Source organism: Saccopteryx leptura, chromosome X (genome assembly GCF_036850995.1).
Source record: "Saccopteryx leptura isolate mSacLep1 chromosome X, mSacLep1_pri_phased_curated, whole genome shotgun sequence".
In the NCBI taxonomy this organism is placed as follows: domain Eukaryota; kingdom Metazoa; phylum Chordata; class Mammalia; order Chiroptera; family Emballonuridae; genus Saccopteryx; species Saccopteryx leptura.
Window position 1 is genome coordinate 6,258,023 of NC_089516.1, and position 23,535 is coordinate 6,281,557.

General features: G+C 40.9%; 1 protein-coding gene across 2 annotated transcripts in view; it reads left to right on the forward strand.

Moving 5' to 3' along the window:
* Positions 1-23,535, forward strand: part of FRMPD4 (FERM and PDZ domain containing 4) — a 507,254-nt gene that overhangs the window by 445,168 nt on the left and 38,551 nt on the right. For both annotated transcript variants that reach the window (XM_066356802.1, XM_066356803.1), the window contains exons 5-7: positions 5,450-5,495; positions 17,324-17,428; positions 20,383-20,490. In XM_066356802.1, the coding sequence (XP_066212899.1) occupies positions 5,450-5,495; positions 17,324-17,428; positions 20,383-20,490 (259 nt within the window). The remainder of the gene's footprint in view (positions 1-5,449; positions 5,496-17,323; positions 17,429-20,382; positions 20,491-23,535) is intronic.

Consider the following 23,535-nt stretch of genomic DNA (forward strand, 5'->3'; position numbering starts at 1 on the left):
AGGCACACAGGAGAGACGACTGTCTGCTTCTCCACCCCTCATGCTTTCTCTTTCTCTTTCTCTCTCTCACTCTCTCTCTCCCCCTCCCTCTCCCTCTCCCTCTCTCTCTCTCCCCTCCCACAGCCATGGCTTGAATAGTTTGAGTGAATTGGCTCTGGGCACTGAGGATGGCTTCATGGCCTCACCTCAGGCTCTGTAATAGCTCAGTTGCCGAGCAACAGAGCAGCAGCCCCAGATGGGCAGAGCATCCCTTGGTAGGGGGCTTACCAGGTGGATCCTGGTCAGTGCGCATATGGGAGTCTATCTCTCTGTCAAATATGGTTACTGAATAAATGAATTTGAAAACCAATTCATGTACTGGTTGTCGTGAAAGCCATAGCTTCTCATTATCATCTCAGCTGACAAAGTTGAACATCCCCATAGAGTCCAAGATAGGAGTTTAACTTTCCTTAGTATAAATTGCAGCAAGCTGCCCGTCAGCCTTGTCTTCTGAAATGTTCAGTTTAAAACCACAGTTGCATGGACTGGCCTTGGCACGTTAACTGCCCCAGAGCACGGAGTAGAAGTAGCATGTCCGCCCTGGGGACCAGGCATTCCTAGTTGCCTGGGGGGAATATTCTCAGTGGGCACTAAACACACAGTGCACAGCGATGGGAGTAAAAGCAACAGCTATGTCAACAAGATGGAGAGGGTGCTCCCAGCACAGTGGGCATAAAATCAAGAAATTTCCTGGACAAGAACAAGAGGGCGGGAACTTCGGCATTCACTCCACCTCCTTCAAAGCTGTGTGACAGGGTAGGTGACGTTTATTTAAGCAAATGCACGGCCAGGAAGTACTTCTCTCTATCGCTTGCCTCTTTGAATTCTTTTCTCTCCCCTTCCTCACTCAATCCCTGTTCGCATCCACCCACTAGGAGCTTTTTTTTTTTTTTTTTTTTTTTTTTGGCAGTCTTCAAGGAAAAATAATGAAAAGAGAAAGAACTGGAATTTACATAATACCTTTCTTCCAAGATACTAAAAGCAGTTCACCCATCTATAATTTGTTCTCGTAACAGTCCTCTGAGCAGGACTGTTATTAGTATTATCATTATCATTTCCATTTGTAGTCACAGCGCTTGCTGCTGAGACTTTTGCTAACATCTCAGCCCCCCCACCCTTTGGTGCCTAAAAAAGCTTTATTATGTTTTGTCGATCTTGTTGTTATTAATGCTAAGACATCTATCTATCTGTCGGTTAGTAACATGTATCAGGCACTTGTTATATCCTAGGACTCCTATTAAGCATTTTACAAACATTATTTCACCTAATAGAATAATGCAATTAGACAAATACTGTTACCAATTCATTTTTACAGATAAAGAAACTGGAACTTAGAAAGGTTGTGTATCTTGTCCCAGATCCCAAGGCCAGGGAGTGGGGAGCTGGAGTTTGAAACCAGATTGCTGGGCTTTAAGGGCACATGTGATTATGTAGAATATTATATTGCTTCCCAAATATCAATAGCTACCCATTATCTGTTGAATTATTGCTAAATGAGAAAGGTTTAATCATTGACCTAATATCTTAGAGGTGGAAGTAGAATTTAACGTCTATTTGACTCCAAAGGTCAAGATTTTTCTACCACAATTGTACTTCAAAAGGGAAGTCATTTAAAATGTTTCTATGTGAGCACTAGCCAGATTGCTCAGATAGTTAAAGCATTATCCCAATTCACCAAGGTTGTAAGTTCAATCCCCAGTCAGGGTACCTACAAGAATCAACCAGTAAGTGCATGAATAAGTGAAACAACAAATCGATCTCCTCTCTCTCTCTCTCTCTCTCTCTCTCCATCTTTCTCTTCCTCCTCTCTCTCTAAAAAATCAATTTTAAAAAATGTTTCTATGCGGCTAAGGGATTTGTAACTAAATAAAATTAAGGTTCCTTCTCAGATGTCGTCAGAATGTAGGCAAGTACTTGCTTAAAGGTTCCTCGGGCCTAGAAAAACATGCTAAATATGAAAACGCAAAGTTGATTTAGTCAGGCAACTGATTTTTAACATCTCATTTCTTGAACAGTTTTAGCCCCCCAGCATAATGTATCAAAAGGCTTCAACCACCACCTCCATTTGTGACTTTGCCGCATGTCCCATTGCACTCTCTGGCCCTCTGTTTAATTTTATCATTTAAAAATCGATTGCATCCGTCTATTGTGAGAGTCCTGCGGGACTGGTGACCAGGGTGAGGAAAGAGCCGACAGAGAGCAGAATCCAACAGAAACATCTTCTGAACTAAGAGGAGAATAGAAAGCAACTGTCAAGGCAAACTGATTTGAATTGCATAAGCATGTGATTACAAAAAAGGAGTCGGGATACAAACTATTCTTTCTAACAGCTTCGACTTGGCAGGTGGCACTACCTGTCTCTTTCTAATCTCTTCCAGTCTTTCAGGCTCCAAATGTGTATTGGCTTTAAATTGTTTAATGTTTGAAAGATGTTTCCAGTGCACTGAATTACCCTACACATCTCACCTGCCCCTGCCAGCAGTGCCTTTGTGAGAATGGCCCTAACACAACACAAGCCACTTACAAACAGTTTCTTTTAATTACTGCAACAGTCGCTTCTTCCCTTGGCCTGCTACCTAATTTATTTTTAAAATGGAGAGCTTACATTCAGCAAACCAGATGCTGAATCTGATGTTTCCCCCTCTTTCTTCTCCTCTTACTCATACTCAGTGTTCCATCAAATTCTCAGGCTTCTCCCTCTGTAACACCTGCCTTATATTAGATACAGGCTCTAGCAGAACAAATAACTGCAAGAGCTCAGTAGCTTATAACAAGTATTTCCTTTTTTATTATTGTGCTAAAATATATATAACATAAAATCTGCCATTTTAACCACTTTGAAGTGTATGATTTAGAAGCATTACTTATACTTACAGTGTACCTCTACCTGTTTCCAAAACTTTTTTATCACCCCAAATTGAAATTCTGTACCCATTAAGAAAAAAACTCTCTGTTACCTCCTCCCCCAAGTCTTCGGTAACCTCTAGTCTTTTCTTCTTCTAGGGCTGGGCTAAGCATCCTAAGAGACCCACAGTACTATGGAGTGTATTCTTCTTGTCGGGCAGGTAGTAATTCACTACTCCCAGATAAGAGAAAACATGAAAACCCATTCCTGGAACTGCTGATAGATTGATAGATACCATAATGAGATATTTTACATAAATTATTTTATTTGTAACAGAATGGTGGTCAACCAACCCTCAGTAATGGTGGGAAGCAGGACTGCTCAGGAGACCACCAACATCTGTAACCTTTCCTCTTGCTCAGCTATGAATGTGACTCAGCTCTCAACTGTCTTTGGCTGTAGCTCCTCGTTCTGATTCTGAGAAAGGAAATCTGATTGGCTTACTCCAACACTGGGGTCCAATCAGCTGTGCCCAGGGCATGAGGTCTGGTGGCCCATCAGCTGCTACCGAGGGCTCTGGGAGCAGACTTGGGCAGAAGAGTCCAGGCAGGACACGGAGGCCCACTAGCAGGGCTGCCACACCCACAAGGTCCTTAGTGCCATTTCTTATGAGCTTGGTGTTTCCTATTTCATACAAACAAGGGAACTTGAGTGCGGCTCAGAAGCAGTACTTTGTTTCTGTTTGTGCTGCTTTCCACATGGGGGTCCAGTGACTGTTTACAGCCAGGGGAGAGCTGTTTCAGGGCAGCAGGAGGGGCGCCCCGACCAGGAAGGCTGGTTCTTCATTGTCTTAGTGGGCAAACTGGGGTTCCTTTAGAGAGCTCTTAGAACCACCTCCCCTGAAACCGTTTATAAGTTTTCTTTAAGTTATGATTATTTTTAAATCACAGGTGCAGAGGATTGAATTAACCAAACTCATAAATTCATGATATAAATAAATGATTATCAGGATAGACCTGTGCAAGGCCCCTCTCTGATTTTATTTATCTACACTCACACACACTCCCATCTCCCCCAAGAGAAAACCATTCTAATATATTTAGTGTGTACCCTATCATTTTTACTGCATTGTTCCAAATATATTGCTGTTTTGTGCATGTATTTTGAGCCTGTGTAAATGGCATTATCTTATACATCTCACACTATCACATGTAACAACATGTGTTGACATGCTCGCCAACAATGCACGATCATGCACCTTACCTACTGAATCCTCCTTTGATGACACTGCTGCCCTATTACCCCATCGGATGGGAACACCGGCTGTCTACTCCATTCACTGGGGCTCTCTGCCAATGCTTGGCAACCGGGGACTCATGAGAGCAGATGGGCCACTCAACAGTGAACTGTCCTTCCCACCATCACCATCAGCCTGTGTTCTGAGTGTTTCTTGGGTTCCTTGTGCTCTAGTCCTACTCTTCCTGGGTCCCTGCTCCCCAGTCGCTCCCTCAGGGCCCACTCTGACCACTGCTGTGGAAATCAGTAGAACATGATCCAACCCAGCCAGCCATGAGTGGGCCAAAGCACAGGGCAGCTAGTGCTGCAAATGCAATTTCTAGCAGCTCTCCAAGGGAACAGCCCACAACTGGTCCCTGTGCTACATTTGTTTGGGCAATAAATCACGACAGCAGGGAATTAATTACAACCCAAGGTAGGAGAAGTCAGCTGCTCCTCAACCAAGTGGCGACTGACCTTTCTCCTACTCATGATAAAAAAGGAACAAAGGAAGGAAGGAAGAAAAACTATTATAATCCATAATATAATTTCCCCCCAAGGGTTTGAATTATTTGAAAGGTTTGGGTTACTTGGGGGAAATTAAATAAACCATTATATTACACTGTTCTGCTTTTAGCTACAAAGTGTTTCTTATTGTGAAAAATATTTCCCAGTGAGTGGCTGTCTGAAATATTTATTGGCCCAAGTCCTAGGCATCATTACCACGGACTCAGTAAGCCACTCCGTGTGGGAAGTCATGTTTCCTGGGATGCTGTTTTTACCTAAAAACCTGCAGTAACATTTTCTTTCATGGTGCTGACCCTAAGAAGATAATGGTGTTCAACGAATTGATACAATTTTTAATAATCTATTGCCCTTACAGAAAACTACACAGAAATTTTTTAAGCAGCTAAAGGAAAATCCGAAGGGACCCATCAATCCTGAAAGCAGTGAAAAGTATATAAAGACTGAGTTGATGCTTCTAAAACCAATTTTCCCTCAGCAAGTTTTATTTTAGGGCCCTGCTGTTATGCATGGTAGATAGTATCGCCCAACATAAACCGCATGGGAAGCTTTCAATTGGGCTGTTTGTTACACTGGGGGAGCAATTGATTCTGGTTTTCTCTGTGGTCTGAAAGCCCACTTCTGAGCTGTTGGATTCTTTGCCCTGTGAGCCCAAGTGACATTCACCAAATCATCACACATTTCGTTTCAGAAGATCACTGTGACTGTTAGAATTCAGGCTCTGTGCCTTTCATAAATATGTGTGTTTTTTTTTCTCTTTTACAGAAGCTGCAAAGAATCAATACTCCTGACTGTCATTCAGCCTTACCCTGTAAGTATTCTGTGAGTAAAAGTGCCATCGTAGGATCTGGGGCTTCTTTCTCCTCCCCCCGCTCCAGTGAATCCATGATGATGAATGACGGCAGAGAAAAACTAGCATACATTCGCAATAGGAGCTCCAAACTCCTAATTGTTTGTATTTTGTACTTCATGAGAACAAACCCAATATTAGAGGGAAAGGAAAGTAGCGCATTTCCTAAATATCTTAAAAATCAACTCTTAGGCCCTATGCAACTCTCACCATCTGGAAATGACACAAAACTCAATATTTTCTTGGAATTTTCAGCTTAAGAATCATAAGTCTAATGGGAATGACCAATTGTAGGAAGCTGAAGCGCAATTGCTTTTCTTACCCCCGTCAAAATAATTTGGTAGAGAAATAGATGTTTCGGTGAGACCTGCTTTAAAAGGTGGGTATTAGAAGTAACATGGTCATCAGAATTTCATTCGTCAGCCTTCAGTTCCCATGATTTTTTAAAAAACAACTTTATCGTGGCTTAATGGTTTATATATATAAAAGACTCAGCTTTATATTGCCTGTTTCTTTTAGTCCCATCTCTCTGATAAAAACTACACACACATCTTTTGATGTGAAAACTAAGAAGACAACAAGATGTAAGAGAACCAAGATTTGAGATCTAGTTCCCAACAATATAATGGGTAATTCCTATACCTACGCAGAACTCCGGTTTCCTCATCTGAATGAGGAGAAGGTTAGTTCCCATCCAAGGACCTCCCTGCTCCACCATCTCCTGTTCTACGATGCCTTTTCTAGAAATTAGAGCTGCCCTGTTTTTAGACTGTTTCAGTTACCAAAATGTCACTCATACTCACTTCAAATTACCCAGACTTCTTTATTTCTTTGCTGTGGACAAATCTATTTTGGTCAAGCCGATGTAAATGTCAATAATGAGCAAGTGACTGACCAATTATCAATTCCTAGAGGAACTCAGGTTGACCCTGCCTTTCCTGAATTCTCTGTCTCCAGAGACGGAGAGTTATAACTTATTAGCAATGCAAGATCAAAACCACTTGACTCCAAACCAGGTTATTTTTGCAATGTGGATAACACTTTGCCCCATGCAGTAGACTTAGAGAAAGAGAGAGGAGTTTTGCATTAAGTTAAGGGTTGTGTCTTCTGGTTTTGCTTACTCTGTTTGCTGTTTGAATCTGCATGACTTGTTATTTATATGAATACCCATTATTACCATCAGTGAGTCAGTGAGTCATGGGACTTCCTTTTAACAGATAATCTCAAGTTTTCTAGGCAGTCCAGTGGCTCTCCCTGTTGTGTTCTATTGACAGTCAACATTCAGCAAGAGCATTTAGGAGCACATGCTACACGCTGGCCGACAGCTTTCCCTCTGCTCTTCAGAGTCGCTCTCCCCCTCCCAGTTATTGCGGATGAATTCACACCTTTGATTTCCTTTGACCAGCCCTCCTTCCTGAAATACCCACAACATATTCCACCCCACCACCTCCTCAGCCTAGTTGAATCCTTCTCACCCTTAAGTCTCAGCATTCTAAGTACTACCTTTGAGTTTCTCACTGTTGGCACTGTTGCTGTTTGGGCCGGAGAATTCCATGTTGTGGGTGCTGGCCTGTGCACTGTTGAGAGTTATGCAGCATCCCTGGTCTCCACCCACTAGATGGCAGTACCTCTCCATTAGTTGTGACAGCCAAAAATGTCTCCAGACATTGCCAAATGTTCCTTGGAGAACAAAATCTCCCTCACTTGGGAACCACCATCCTACTTAAAGTTTTCCCTCACTGATCTATTCCAAAGAGGCTCTTTCCTCCTATGTATTGTAGGAGTTGAAATAAAGGGGTTAAATCCCCAAAGTTACTGCTTGATCAGGCGGTGGTGCAGTGAATAGAGCATTAACCTGGGTCGCTGAGGACCCAGGTTCGAAATCCTGAGGTTGCTGCCTTGAGTGTGGGTTCATCTGACTTGAGTGTGGGCTCACCAGCTTGAGCACAGGGTTGCTGGCTTGAGCGTGGGATCATAGACATGACCCCATGGTCGCTGGCTTGAGCCCAAAGGTCGCTGGCTTGAGCCCAAGGTTGCTGGCTTGAGCAAGGGGTCAGTAGCTCAGCCGAAGACCCACCCCACCCCATCAAGGCACATGTGGAAAAGCTATCAATGAACAACTAAGGTGCCACAACTATGAGTTGATACTTCTCATCTCTCTCCCTCCCTGTTTGTCTCTCTGTCTCTCTCTCTTGCAAAACAAAACAAAACAAAGTTACTTAGATACATTGCATGTAGAGAGAAGAACAGATAAGAGAAGAAATTGCAAATTTTTACTTATATGTTTCTTTTTGGATTTTCCTACAAGCAAATTGTTGGGGTTTTTTTAAATTTTTTATTGGGTTTTATTTATTTTGCAAATATCCTCTTGGTAAATCAGGATTGACATACAGAAACAGATGACCCAACAGACCAAAAGAAAGTTCATGAATTTTATTTTTATTACAGATAATAAAAATCAGCATTTTAATTTCTTTGTAGTTTGCTGGCCAGCATTTTTCATGTTGTATTTCCTGTGCATAATAAGGTCTAGTCAAGATAGAAAACCAATGCTTACACCTTCTTGCCATATTTTACCTGGGTTCAGGGCACCTCAGTGTGACCCAGTCACAAAAATCAGTCTCCATTAAGGGTCAAGGAGGCTTGGAAGAAGATCTTAGGATCCTCAAAATTCTTTGAGAAGAAATAATTTTTAATATGTTGCTGCCTCCTACCTTAAGTAATATGGAGGGCTCTCTCTCCATCATTTTTAATTTATTTCTTAGGGAAAAGAGTAAATACCATAGGAAATACAGAAGCAGAAAAATATGTGTTGGCAGAAGTTTTTCTCAGAGACAACCATTGCAAACATTTTGGCCTATTTCTTTTCTTTTTTCTTTTTTTTAATTTTTATTTTAGAAAGAGAGGAAGGGGAAGAGAGAGAAACATCTATCTGTTCCTGTATGTGCCTTGACCAGGGATCAAACCCACAACCTTTGCTTGTCGGGACGATGTTCTAACCAACTGAACTATCTGGTCAGGACTTGGCCTATGTCTTTCCATCCTTTTGTTCTGTGCCTTGTCAACAGTTGAGATTATATTGTGTGTACAATTTTATTCTGCTTCTGTCACTTAGTATATCAAACATTTCCCCATGTCATCAAGGATTCTACATAAGCGTCATATACATGGCTATAAAACATTACATTGAACCAAGATTTACTTAACCAACTCCCTATCATTGAGCCCTTGTAATGTCTAATGTTTTGCTATGATAAATAATTCTGCAAAGAACATCTTTGTATATAAATCTTAATTCATATTTAGTAGTATTTCCTCAGTATGGAGTTTTAGAAGGCAAATCTCTGAGTTACTCATGAATTTTATTTGTTTGGTTGTGATGTACTATCTACTTGTACTGTTACTATTTTATTACAGATCTTTCTTAGCCAGCCTCTTTCTTTTGTCCTTTCCCCAATTCTCAAGTCCAGAACTTCCCAGTTCAACCATACCTGAGACAGAGAGTATTTCATGAGGTCTATAACCTCTCATCACACAACCCCAACTCTGGGACTTGGGCTAAGTCAGTTCCAGTTCCCATATCCCTGAACTACCATGAGTCACACTTTTTTAGGTTTCTTCTAAGCCAAAGAGCTTAGGGACCTGCTTGTCTGCATCTCACTTCCTACCTGCCTTCCAGCATATTGCACACACCGGAGGGAGGCTACAGAACTCCTCATGGAAGCCCCAGTGTCAGCCCAATTTCCAACTGGGAGCACTAGTGACTTTTTTGCCTGTTGGATTTTTCTGGACATAGGAGCATGCTCATGGAACAAACTGAAAGTGCTAACAAATTATCACTCCTGGGAGAGCAGCCATTCCATCACTGACAAGATCAATCTCCCAGCTTCCTCTCTTCCTAAGTCAAGACAACTCTGAAGCCTGTGGTCTACCTTGTTTCCCAAGGTTCCCAGTAGGGTTAGTTTCCAGTTGCTTACAGTGGTGCCTGACTTAACAATGAATGCTTTATTGGCTTACTCCATTCCCCAATTCACCTACCTACCCATGCTTCCTGGGAGCTCCTCCAAAATCAGCTATCTGCTTATAGGATCTACTTTGGGGGACTCCAAACAAAGTTATCTACGGGCTAGTAAGTCATCAACAAGCATTTTCTCAATGCCTACTATATAAGTAACTAGAAAGCCCGGCGGTCATACGAAATGACCGCTGCTCTAGATATTATAAATTGTAATTAAAATGATTTGTGCAAAGGTGTCTGCTAATTCAAACTGAATTACCCAGGGCAGGCGGCGAGGACGCCCCTTAGCTTAGTGCCCAGGGGTTTCCCCCTTCTACTTGTTTAATTGCTTAAAGTAGAGTGCAATGAAGGAAACCACTGGTGGTACATTTCTTAAGAGCCACCGCTAGCTCAATAAATAAAGGTGATTTAAATAATAAAATGTTAATTCACATGTCAAAGATCTCTTTGTACACAACATTTCTTGTGTAGATCTTTCCATCATTTTTAAGCTCGCCTTGCAGAGGACCATCAATTATTTTTAATTTTACGTGATTGCTGGCTCATTGCTTGCTATAGCATTAGAGGCCAACTTTTTTTCAACTTCGTGCAACATTTTATATGCAGTAGCAAATGGGTTAATGTCTTGAAATAATTCCCCCATGTCATTAAGTAAGGTCTCAGGAACTCTTTTATTCCATTCTAAATGTGCCGAACTGGCTTCTGAGGGATAAGTATATATAATTGAGCAAACTTTCTTTTCCCGTCAGAGGGATGCAAAGTTCCAGTTTGATGGTAAACTCGACCATGAAGTCGAAAGCAATAAAGTCCTGGTCCAGGCAAGTCAATTGGTTTGTTTCCCATGGACGCAAAAGCAAACGAACTATTAATGGATCGAATGCTATCCATGTACTGTTTGCTATTTGGATGCTGATTAGTCAATGCTATCCATGTACTGTTTGCTATTTGGATGCTGATTAGTCAAAAATTTATTCAAGAGTGGTGGATAATTCTCAATTAGTGGAACTACAATGTTTCCATCCTTGCAACATTGAGAAAATCCTTTTTTGCCACGATCAAATCGATTAGTTTCTAACTTGAAGTTTAAGGACTGACAGTGTTCACATTTAATATTCATGTCACCAGAGGAATGCTCCAAAATTAAAGTTTCTCTGTTTGAAACTGTTTTAATCCTTTTTGCGTTTCGGTCAGCATTACTCTGTTGTTTTTTTGCATTTCTCTCCTGCCTTTGTTCAAGGGACTCATTTTGTCGAGACAGGCTTTTTTGTCTTGCATCTGAGGCAAGCCTTGTTTCTCTATGCTCATCAGTCTCATTTTGCCGAGAAAGACGCATTTGCTCTGTGACTGAAGCAAGCCTTGTCTTTCTCTGCTCAGTGGTTTCTTTTTGTTGAGAAAGCCGTTTTTGTGCAGCTTTAGCTCCTTTTCTCTCCTCTTCAGTGCTGTATTTTCTAGGAGGCATTCTTAAAAGAAATTACGTTAAGACGTAGTTTTTATGTAAAACAGATGATTGCCAATGCAAACAAATGTTCACCTTCCCCCTGACATGCTCAATTTGTGTTCAGCCTTAAATTGTTTCAAAAGCAGATGATTGGCAATGCAAACAAATGTTCACCTTCCCCCGACCTGCTCAATTTGCGTTCAGCCATGGCAACTTCACCCCATTGGCTAGTACAGTTATGCAAGCAACCAATAAGCTATCGGCGACAAACAGACACTTAAGCCGCATATAATAAAGATACTGTAAAGCTAAAGGGATTGCAAGTTTAAGACCCTTACACTTCAGTTCCAGAAATTAATCTTATTTATGTAATTATTTTCAAGCTAAGTTCTAGTGACTTCTAAGAGCATCTAAAAGCGTCAGGAGCATGCCACACATTTGTCATTACCACCTTAGCAACAGCAGATTTGGAGAGAGGTGCCAGCGTTATTAAACTTAGAATTAATTAACAGTGGGAGAATCTGATTATTCTAAATGGTAATCATTTGTCATTTCCACCACGGGATATGCAGTACTTATGATCAGGTCTGCAGGTTGCTAAGAATTAGTTCACCAGGATTTTGTGTGCTGGGCATTGTACATTTTTTGAGCCACAAAGAGGGGTCTGAGTGAAAACTGCTGTCATGACTGGTTTACATTCTCCGTGAACCAAAGTAACTCTAGCCACTGGAATAAGCCATTACTTTGTTGATTCTAATTCAATAACCTTCAGACTTGAAGGGCTTATGTTTTTATTATCAGAAAGTAGTTCTTAAAATAAATGTCAATTATATGAAAAAGTCACAAATCTAGAATAAGAAAAATGTACCCATGTGGATTCTTAGGCTTCAAACTATGCATAAAGTAATATTTGCTTTACTACCTTGGCTATCTAGTTTGCATTCTGCTTTCCCTAGCTTACCAGGTCTGTCATTAGGTCCTGGTGACCTAGGTGAACAAATATGGGAATAAGGCTACAGGTGGTGGGCTTGCTCTAGATAGGGAGAGATGAGAGAAGCATCCCTTCTTTATAAGTTCTGCTACACGGGGCCACTTACCTTAGGGCAGGGGTCAGGAACCTTTTTGGTTGAGAGAGCCATGAATGCCACATATTTTAAAATGTAATTCTGTGAGAACCATACAATATGTTTAACACTAAATACAAGTAAATATGTATATTTTATGTAAGACCAACACTTTTAAAGTACAGTAAGTTTCTGAATTCTTTTTAATAACGTTGTTATGCTGTTGCTAACCAGTGAGGAATAAAGTACTTTTTACCATTAATGTGACTTCTGGTGCTGCATGGTTTTGCTGATGGCTTTGTAGTCTGGTTGATACGTGGGGAGGTTAAGCTTCATGCAGGCGCTGAGACTTCCATCCATTAAACGTGATTGTAGGTTGGTCCTAATGTTCTTTAGATGTGAGAAAGATGGCTCACATGCATACGTAGAGCCAAACATTGTCAGTACAGCAATATTCACACGCTGCAGTGTGTGATATGTGACGGGAAACGCGTTCCAAGTTTTGACAATCAGCTGGTCCGCGGGTTGAAGTTTCTTCATTTCTCCCCACTTGTGTTTGCTCGCCAACTCTGCTTGCTGTCGTGCAAGTCTTTCCAAATCTTCATTCAGTGACTTGAACTTATTCACCCACATGTCTGAGGCCTTCAGGTCAGCAGCTTGTAGCTCAAAATCTCTGATGGAGACTCCGGGGATGTAACTCAGGTCGGCGCTGTCCACTGCACACTCATGTGGATGGGTGATAAACTTAAAAAGAAGAGTGCGCTCATGAAATTCTCCAAAGAGCACTTTGAATGACTGCAGGAGATTAGATGTGAAGCCCACTAGCTGCTGAAGATCAAGATGTTGAGCAGGGTCACTTGCTGTGCATGCATCTTTAAACTCTCCCAGTTTTTCAAAGTGTAGTAAATGACCTGTTTCAAAGTCAGTGATGAAGAGTTCCAGCTTGTTTTCAAATGCAAACACTGCTTGTTGAAGGGATAAGACTGTATTTCCAACGCCTTGTATTTTCACATTGAGCTGGTTCAGATGTTCAGTCATGTCCACGAGGTACTAGAACTTCAGGAGCCACTCAGTGTTAGCTACCTCAGGATTTTCAACGTTTTTCATTTCAAGAAAAGTCTGGATTTCACTCAGACAAGCTGCGAAACGGGTGAGCACCTTCCCTTGACAACCAACGCACATTGCTGTGCAGAAGCAGACCAGGATAATTATTCCCAACTTCATCCAGCAGTGTTTTAAACTGGTAATCATTTAAAGCTTGGACAACAATAAAGTTGACCACCTGAATGACCAGCGACATCACCTCACCAAGCTGCTCGCCACACATCTGAGCACAAAGCGCCTTCTGATGTAGGATGCAGTGAAAACTTAGGATAGGTCTCTTTTCATGTTCATGAAGAAGCGCTATGAATTCTCTGTTTTTCCCCACCATGCACGGAGCACCATCAGTACACACCGAAATAAGTTTATCCATCGGTAGATTTTTTTCTTTAGTGATCTCAGCGAAAGACTTGAATAAATCCTCCCCTCTTGTTGTCTCTTTCATAGGCAAGACAGCAAGACTTTCCTCACGTAGTGTGTCACCGACAGCATACCTTGCAATCACGCTGAACTGGGATAAATGACTTACATCTGTTGACTCATCCAAAGCGAGAGAAAAGAATGGTGCTGCATTTATGTCCTTCACTTGTGTTGCCTCAATTTGATTTGCCATCATGATGGTACGATCGTGCACAGTTCTTGCTGACAGAGGCATGTCTTTTATTTGTTTGGTTATCTTGTCTTTATTCGAAAAGTCGTCAAAAAGTTCACTGGCAACATCAAGCATGAGTGTTTTGGCATATGTCCCATCTGTGAATGGCTTTCCGTTTCTCACAATTGCTAAAGCACCAGCAAAGCTAGCCGAATTCCAGTCACCTTGTTGGGTCCAAACATGGAGTTGCTGCTGACTAACTTGCACTCTACACAGTAGCTCTTGACATGCTTTCTTCCTGCTGTCCCCCGCTGGAATTTCAATGCAAATGTAGTATGGTGTGTGTCGAAGTGCCGCTTGCATTTCATCAATGCAAGTTTATCATTGCACATTAGACACACTGCAGAACCTGCTCTCTCCACAAAGGCAAATTCCTCGTCCATTCCTGCTGAAAAGTACGATACGCCTCATCTTTTTTTCTTTTAGCCATCTTCTTTGTCAAAAGGGTTTCTGCAATTAGCTAGATGACTACTTGATTAAAAGGAGGGAAGTTTACTTCCTGACCTCACAACGACCTGTGTACATTACGCATTATGCAATAAAAATTTGGTGTTGTCCCGGAGGACAGCTGTGATTGGCTCCAGCCACCTGCAACCATGAACAGAAGCTGTAGGAAATGAATGATTGTAATACATGAGAATGTTTTATTTTTAACGTTATTTTTTTATTAAAGATTTGTCTGCAAGCCAGATGCAGCCATCAAAAGAGCCACATCTGGCTCATGAGCCATAGGTTCCCGACCCCTGCCCTAGGGCCAGGTAACCCTTTCTACTTCCATGGGAACATCACTGCATTCTACCATTACATATCAAATGATATGAATAAAAAATAAGTCCTGTTAAACATACATTTTTATTGATGCAAGGACTTATGGGTCTGGCCTGTGGTGGCACAGTGGATAACGCATTGACCTGGAACACTGAGGTCACAGGTTTGAAACCCTGAGTTTGCCTGATCAAGGCACATACGGGAGTGAATGCTTCCTGCTCCCCCCTCCCCCCCTTTTCTCTCTCCTGTGTCTCTCTCTGTCTCTCCTCTCTAAAATGAATAAATTTAAAAAAAGAAAGTATGCAGAACATTTTAGAAAAGTATGATAAAATATTATCTTAAAAATTCAGATGCATAGAAGAATAAATGTCTGTATCTGACACATTGAACATGTATGAAATCCTCCATTCCAGAACAATACCAGGTAAGCGGGGCGTTGCTACATTCCGACAGCTTATCTAATTAGTAGCGTCTCTTCAGGGTAGCTTTATTACAGCCAGTGCATTGGCTAAACTCACTGTGCCAATGTAAATATCGCTGGCTTAAAATCATTAAAGGAGAATCATGCTTTCCCTTCAGCTAAAAATTGCACATCAAAAGCAAATGAACTCACTACTGTATGATTTGTTCATTAATCATTACTAAACTTGGCCTATAATTACCAGGCTACCGAAGAGAACACAATGTCATCACTTCACCTCTGCAGTGGGAGTTTTAACGTCACACTGAGCAAATTCAAAGCTGTTCTTTTTAAGGAGCAGCCATTCGGGGGGAGAGGGTTGTTTTGTCTGGTCATGTCTTATTTAAAGGGCAGCCATTCTCTTGAAACATCTTGCGTAAGGGGAGGAACTACAGCTCTGGAGGTCAAACCATCCATCCATCCAGTCCTGTGTCACTGCTCAAAGCAAAAGGTGGGCTGGGTGTGGAGGGGGACTTTCAAAATAACAGAACTTCCCCAGGATTAAAGCAAAATGCCACCAGGAACACACCCATACTTGTTTTACTGTTTTTTTTTAACAATGATTTTGTTTAATTGTAGTGTTTTGTATTATTATAATAAAATAAAAACATTTTCTTATTTATTATATACGCAGCATAAATTTACCATTTTAACCATTTTAAAGTGTACAATTCTGTGGCATTAAGTACATTCAAAATCTTGTGTAACCATTATCATTATCTAGCTCCAGGACTTTTGCATCACCCCCAAAGGAAAACCTGTACCCATTAAATACTCACTCCCTGGTCTCCCCTCCACTAGCCTCTGGCAACCACTAACCTACTTCTTTCTCTATGGATTTGCCTATTCTGGACATTTCATATAAAGGGAACCAAATCATATAATATGTAGCATTTTCTGTCTTGTTCCTTTTCACTTAACATGATGTTTTTGAGGTTCATGCATGTTGTAGCATGTGTCAGAACTTCATTCTTTTTTATGGCTGAATAATATTCTATTGTGTGGATAGACATGATACTTATCCATTAAATCATATTATTTTTTAATTGGTCTCAAATATAATTATATCTCACAAAGATAGGAATCCTTTTATTTTCCCACTTTAATTGAAATTCAAAGTATGGGACACCCAAATTGACTTTTGTGCCTTGAAATTAATGCAGTACACAAAAGGTTGAACCTCTGTGCTGATGCTACAGTCAATTACTACATAGAATTCTTTACACAATGTCCTCAGTCTCTTGGGACTATATAGTATGAAAACATTACGTTGAACCATATGCAATCTCTAACATTTGACCATTTTAATCTCTAAAATAGCAATTGGATGATTTAAGCATACAATTTTACCTCTATATTAGGTTCAATAGAGAATGTAGTTCCTTTTAAAAATGAACACAACTACTAGAAGTGAATTTTCTTTCCCTCAGGCTTCATTAAAATTCTGCAACAAGGATGATTCTCAGATGAAGTAAATTTACCAACATTGTGCAGCCAGGGATCTCCCTGGACACAGAGACCCTCTAGGCAGGATTTTCCAATGGACTTTCAGTTTCTGAGCAACTGAGTCTCTCAGCCCTCTTTCCAATAAAAGATTGTACAAAGAACCTGTAAGGAAAGGCAAAATAAGAGGTCAACTTTCAATTTTAAGTCAAGGGTTCCTCTCTACCCTGCCCAGTAAGACCACATGATCACAGGTTAAAAGCAAGAGGCTGAAACTCAAGTTTTGGGTACCTAAAGCGTGTGTGTGTAGGTGTGTGCATGTGTGTGTGTGCACACGTGTGTGTGTGCATGCACACGCACTTGCTTGCTCACATGCCCAATGCCCTTAATGTGAATAACAATGAAATTATCAATCATTTTAGAGCTGTCAATGGCTCTTCTTCACCTGATTAAAAAACATAATTAGTGAGCCACTTATCATAAGCCCAACATTATATTTGGCCACCACCTCACCTTCCACATGGTACTCAAAGCTCTGTATTAAAATCAGGGTGTAGGTACTTTCACAGCCATCATGTAAAAAGGTCCTTGGAAGTGTGCCCAGAGAGAATAGGAAACATGCTGTTTGTAGTTCTGGTCTGGTGACTAAATCAAACTTATTACCTTATGAGCATGACAAGGTTTCGAATGCATCTATAATTTGTATTTCATCCTTGAATTGGGCATGTACCAAACACTAAAAAATATTGCATATCTGGAAAGATAAAGATAAAAAGCAACTGTTATAAGGTTTGCATTATGTTACCAATAATCAGATCAAATGTTTTTGTTTTGTTTTGTTTTAGTCTCCCAAATCAGCATTTATTAGTGCTGCAAAAAAGGCCAGATTAAAGTCCAATCCTGTCAAAGTGCGCTTCTCCGAGGAGGTCATCATCAACGGCCAAGTGTCGGTGAGTTGACAGTCGCCTGCTTGTGACTCAGAGCGAGTAATTAAGGCACTAAGCAAAGCCAGTAGCCCTGCTGGAATGATTAATCTGAAATTCTATTTTGTAGGGGTGTCAACCCTCAGGATTGTAAAGGGCTTGAGCAGTCACCAAGTTGTGCCTGATGTGTTCCCTCTAACATTTCCAGAATCTGGAATAGTCTGGTGTTGAGTACTTCCAGTGTTAGAGACCTCACTAGTTTGCAAATTAGTTCATTTGATTTGAAGTCACTGATGTTGTCTCATTTTGAGCAAAATATACCTCTTTGAAACTTCCACCTACTTCTTCCCATTCTGCCAGCTAAGCATTCTTCCATGACAGCCCCTTATATATTTTGAAAAAAGTATGGTATTTCCACTAATTTTTCCTTAGCCAAAATAAAATGTTCTTATTCTTTCAACGAATCAAAATGAAAAAGAAGTTAAAATGGTGGGAAACTTTCATATATGCAACCAGAAGTGAAGAGATTCCTGCCAGGATTTTCATCAATAGGTCTTGATAGCAATCATGATTGCTCGCACACATAACTAATCTTCAAAATGAATAATGCAAACATTAATAGTATGTATTATTTTTAGGTTTTTTTCCAAAAAAAGTATAGCATAGTATTTTTAGTTTTTAGAAAACCATCATTACAGGCACTATTTTTTTTAGATCTTTGTAGTGCCAGCTTTTTTGTTGAGGTTTTATTGTTGCTGTTGGTATTGTTTAAATAAACTCACAAGGGTCAAAGCTCATCCATAGCATGCTCCTTATGGGTCACAAACTCTTCCTTGAGCATGGTCCTGGATCTGAATTTGAAGATGCGGACCTGCACATCCTGGGCGAGGCACTGATGGTCAAAGTATCTTCTAGCTCATGCTTACTGACCTCTGTCTGCCCTACATGGAGTCCAGGGGCTCAGCTGGCCAATCTGCGTACTACTGTGATGCTTGTAGGGAGTGTCATAAGGCAGTCACTGTACTGCCTATGAGCATTTAGCTGTGGCCTTGTCCTTCCAACTGCCTATCACCCCATCTCCCCTGCCCTCCCTCCACACCATAGTTTGTTCTGCTCAGTTCAGTGGATTCCCATCACTCTGAATACAGAGTTACCATACATTATCATTTCAGAACAAGACAACCAGTCCAGCCTAACGCTGGATGGTTCCAGCCATGGAGGAATCACTGTATCACAGAAGGTTGTGGGAAACTTCCCTCATCTTTTCTCAAGCTTCTGAGATTGGGCAATCAGTTTATGCTACTTCAGAAAGAATATGACTATAGAGGCTGCTGTGGAAGTTTCACTGTGTCCCTTGATAGAACAGGGCTCCCTCGAAGCAGCTGGTGTGTGGGGACAGCCCTGGGGGGTCGATCATCTCATGCAGCCTCCACTGCCTCTCAACAGACCTATGTCTGGCAGGGACATTCAGTCATGTGTCTGCTCTTCAGCCTTTGCGACAGTCTTCCCTTCCAGTCTGCTCTTGCTCTTCTGAGTCATTGTATATTATTTCTTCTGGACTTGGGGCCAGACAAACCCAGTGAATTGGGTAGCAAAGAAGTCATGGGTGAAGTAGAAAGCAGAGGAAGGAATTTCAGAGAAACAGGAAGTGAAAGGTGCGGAACCTGTCCCAGAAATTTTCAGGGATTAAATCCTCATAGACTAACTGTAGGGCATTAGCAAGTCTTCAGTTTCCTCATCTGTAAAACAAGGGACATGTGGTTTCATAATTGTTGAGTTCCCCTCAACTCTTGTGACTTGATGATCAACTACATGTGAGTAACACAATTTCCTCCACGGATTCCTGGAACTCATTCAACGTGCCTTCATTCTCCCCCTTTCATCTCTCCCTACTTGCAATTACAGAGGAAAGTCAAAGGATACAATTCTATTGTTTATTTTGGATTGTGTATTTTGTTTATTTATTTTGGGGGTTTTTTAAGAACTTTTCTTAAGTGATAAGTGAGGAGGCAGATAGACAGACTCTCACATATGCCCTGACCGGGATCAACCTGGCAAGCCTCCTATGGGGTGATGCTTTGCCCATCTGGGGCCATTGCTCTGTTGCTCAACAACCAAGCTATTTTAACACCTGAGGTGAGGCCATGGAGCCATCCTCAGCGCCCAGGGCCAACTTTGCGTGAATCATTTAAGACATGGCTTCAGGAGGGAAAGAGAGAGAGACAGAAAGAGAGAGAGAAGGGAAAGAGGGAGTGGTAGAGAAGCAGATAGTCACTTTTGTGTGCCCTAACTGGGAATCGAACCTCCACATGCCAAGCTGATACTCTACCACTGAGCCAACCAACCATGCCTAGTTGTTTTCTGAAGCACTTCTTTTTGAGTTAAATTTAAATTATCTGTTTGTTATAGAGTTAGTATTTTTCTCCATCAACACACTAACCCATTCCTTTTATATGTCCTCTTTGAGTTTTGGGAATATTCCTACATGAGCTAAAAATTGTTTCACAGAATAAGTCTATATTTGAAGCTGATTAATGCTTATGATTTGCACCCACAGGCCTCACATCTAACACATCATCACTGGTGCTCATTCTGCTAAGACATACTGCTCTGCTAAGTCTGGGCCTGTGGTTCCAAACATTGTGGCTTAGTTACAAAGGAGTCATTTCTGTGACCATATTTTCCAATGGGAAACCATGACTTTAAAAAAAAAAAACTCACTTGTTTGATTTTCTGATGGGAAAAGCTCTTTTATTTGAATGAACTGAGTTATTTGTAGCTGGAAAAGAATTTTTCCATGAACAACTGAACTCAGATATCACCAAAAGGACACCTTGGTTGGCCTCAGAGAGTTCAATTGTTTTGTTTTGTTTTTAATGTCACCTTAGAATAAATTGTAGATATGTGTGGCTATTGGCAGCAGCAGAATTATAATTCAACTGACCTAAACGCCATCCTCTCTTCATGTTGTTGTTAAACAGGAAACTGTTAAGGATAATTCACTTCTTTTTATGCCAAATGTTTTGAAAGTCTATCTGGAAAATGGGCAGACCAAATCATTTCGCTTTGACTCCAGTACCTCCATAAAGGTAAGGGGACCCACTAAACTCTGTGCTGTGCATCTCGTATGGGCACTTTCTTTCAAAACTGTCTGTTGATTTCTGAATTTTTTTTGCTTGCTTCAAACAACTCTGTGTACTTAAAAACAAACCAAAACAAAAAGCTTAAACTAAGAAGGTTCTTTTGTGTGTGTGTGCATGTATGTGTGTTACAAAACAATATAATATGCCATCAGTGATGAACTACAACAGCTAGTCATTTTAATGAAGCTGCAGATTAAATAAAATCGCCTGACTGTCACCAAGAAGGCTTGGCACCCTGCCCAAAGTCAGCATGATTTCTCAGCAGTGTTAGCCACCAAGAAGATTAAGATGGAAGCTGTTAATTGAATATCTGCTACTTTGGTGTCCAGCAAAAACAAGGAGAATAATTTAAAGATAACATTTACTTTTAATTACTTAGCTACTTTTATGGAAATGATGCATAAAAGACAGAAATGAGGCATGCATCTTAGGAGAAGAGGTGAAAAGGAAGAGTCACAAGGCAATTCAATTACAGTCATCCCACCTTATCCACGGGGGTACCTGCAAAGACCCCCAGTGGATGCCTGAAGCCCCAGATGGTAACAAACCCTATAATATACTATTTTTATTACCTTTTCACTGAAAGGAAGTACTTTATGACTTCTCTTTGGCATATCCAAATTTCCATGGTATTGTTAGTAAAACAAGGGTGACTTGAGCACAATCACCGTGATACCTTGACAGTCGATCCAATAACGAGACAACGACTGAATGACTAATGGGCAGGGAATGTCTACAGCATGGAGATGCTGGGTGCTGGAAGGAGTCACATCCTGGGAGGGATGTCACGAGAGTTCATCACACTACTCAGAACAGTGTTCAGTTTAAAACTTATAATTGTTTATGCCTGGAATTTTCCATTCAATATTTTTAACTGTAGTTGACCACAGATAACTGAAACCGCAAACAGCAATACTGCGGATAAAGGGTAACTACTTATTTCAGAGCCACAGGTAAGTTTGCATGATGGGTATTGTAACAAAGCATTCAGGTTTTTCCACATGCTTCCTTCCTGGCGAAGAAAAGTACATATTCTCTTTCTTATTGGACAAAAGTATGTTCAGAAGTTGATTATTCCCTAGTGCTCCATCAGCCGAAAATAGATTTTCTTCAAATGTGCATTAAAACTGATTTTACTGAGGTTTAAAATAAAAGTATCTAGTGATGATCTGTGCAATAATGTATCAAGATACTATTAACTGGGTATTTAAAATATCTATTAATAGTCAACCCCAATTATCAGTTTTTAAAATTAATCAGCATAAATCTTAAGAGCGGAAGCATTTGTGCAAAGGTCCCCCCACTGGGCATTCTTATTACCATGACACCAGCAAGCAGCTTGTTTGGAAATGTGCGAAATAGGTAGTGATTTAGTAGGTAACAGAGCAGACAATGAGAGTAGATTGATGATATGATGATATAACATTTAAATCATCCTTAAATCATTCCCGATGAAATATGAACTTCCTTCATACAAGATTGCTAATTTTAAATGGTGATAACTTAAAAAGTTATTTCCCTTTATTCCTACTCAAAATCAGTTGATAGTGGCATGTTCCTCTATTGATCAACTAACCCTAGGGGCTGACAAACTTTCTCTGAAAGGGTTTGAGGGTAAATATTTTAGGCTCTGTGGGACAATTGATCTCTGTTGCAACTATTCAACTCTTCTATTGCATCATGAAAGCAGCCACAGAAAGGTGGTTCAGGAGGTCCTTACAACCAGCCTCAGATTCAGTCATTCACATGAAGGACTCATAGAACTCAGAAAATTGTTATAGTCATGGTTGACACTTATTACAGCAGAAGGACAAAACTTGAAATCAACAATAGGAAAAGTGCATAGGGCAGCAGAGATCAGACGTAGAGCTTCTAGTTGTCCTCCCCCCAGAGTTGCTGTACAGACCGTCTATCTCCGGGCCATGATGTGTGACAACATGCACAGAGTACTGCCAACCAGGGAGGCGCACTCGAGCCTTAGGTTTGGTTTATTGGCAGTTGGCTACACAGACATAGCCGACCACTTGTGTGGCTGACCTCAGTATCCAGCCCCTCCAGAGGTCGAGCTGGTAGCACGTGGCCCAAGGTCCCCACCGAAAATCTCATTGTTAACACAGACCATGTGGTGTGACCCCAGATCCCCAGGTAAACAAAGCTACTCCTATCAGACAAGACTCTCAAAGGTTATAGAAGTTACCTCCCAAGAGCCAGGAGTAAAAAGACAAGCCTTTCTTGAAGCAAGATGAATATTTTTACTACACAGACACTATATAGATGAATGGGCAGGGCCAGATTTCATCCCCAAGATGTAGTTTGCAGATCCCTGACCTCACCCAGAGCTGCATCACTACAGATCCCGCACACACAGTGGCCTCGTTCTGTGACACCAACTGGTCAGGAAAGCTCCTGCCCATTGCACCCCTTCCCAATCGGAAGATCCTGCTAATGATTTAAATGCATTTTTTTTAACAGAAACAAATGTGAATGTAGAAAAGCCTGGCTCCTGCTGTAAAGTCCCTTCGGCCTCTCTATTACAGGAACCCACAGTAGACTAAGTTAGGTTTCCCTGGGGTGGCAGACGGCAGTGAGGAGACAGGAAGCAATGCAAGAAATTCCCATGAAATTATAGTTATCTTATCTGGGGCCTAATAGCCTTATTATCACAATGGACACGGACTGGTAGGCATAAAATGGAAATAGTATAGTCATGAAAAGGATATGACACTTTAATAAAAATTGGCAAAATTCTTACTACATAGTAACAATATGAACAGAGTATTGCTCTTGATTTCCCAGTGACCTCCCTGTTGATTGGGGGGTTTTATAAAGCATGTGTTGCTATACAAAAACTGATTTTGTGTTCTCTTTTCTGGGCCTCGAGCAAAAAATAATGAAACAGAAAATCTTTTTATGAAATTCAATAGAGTCAAGACATTTCTGTTGAATTATTATTTCTGGTGGAGGGTGGGGAGGATCTTTGTTTTAAAGGGG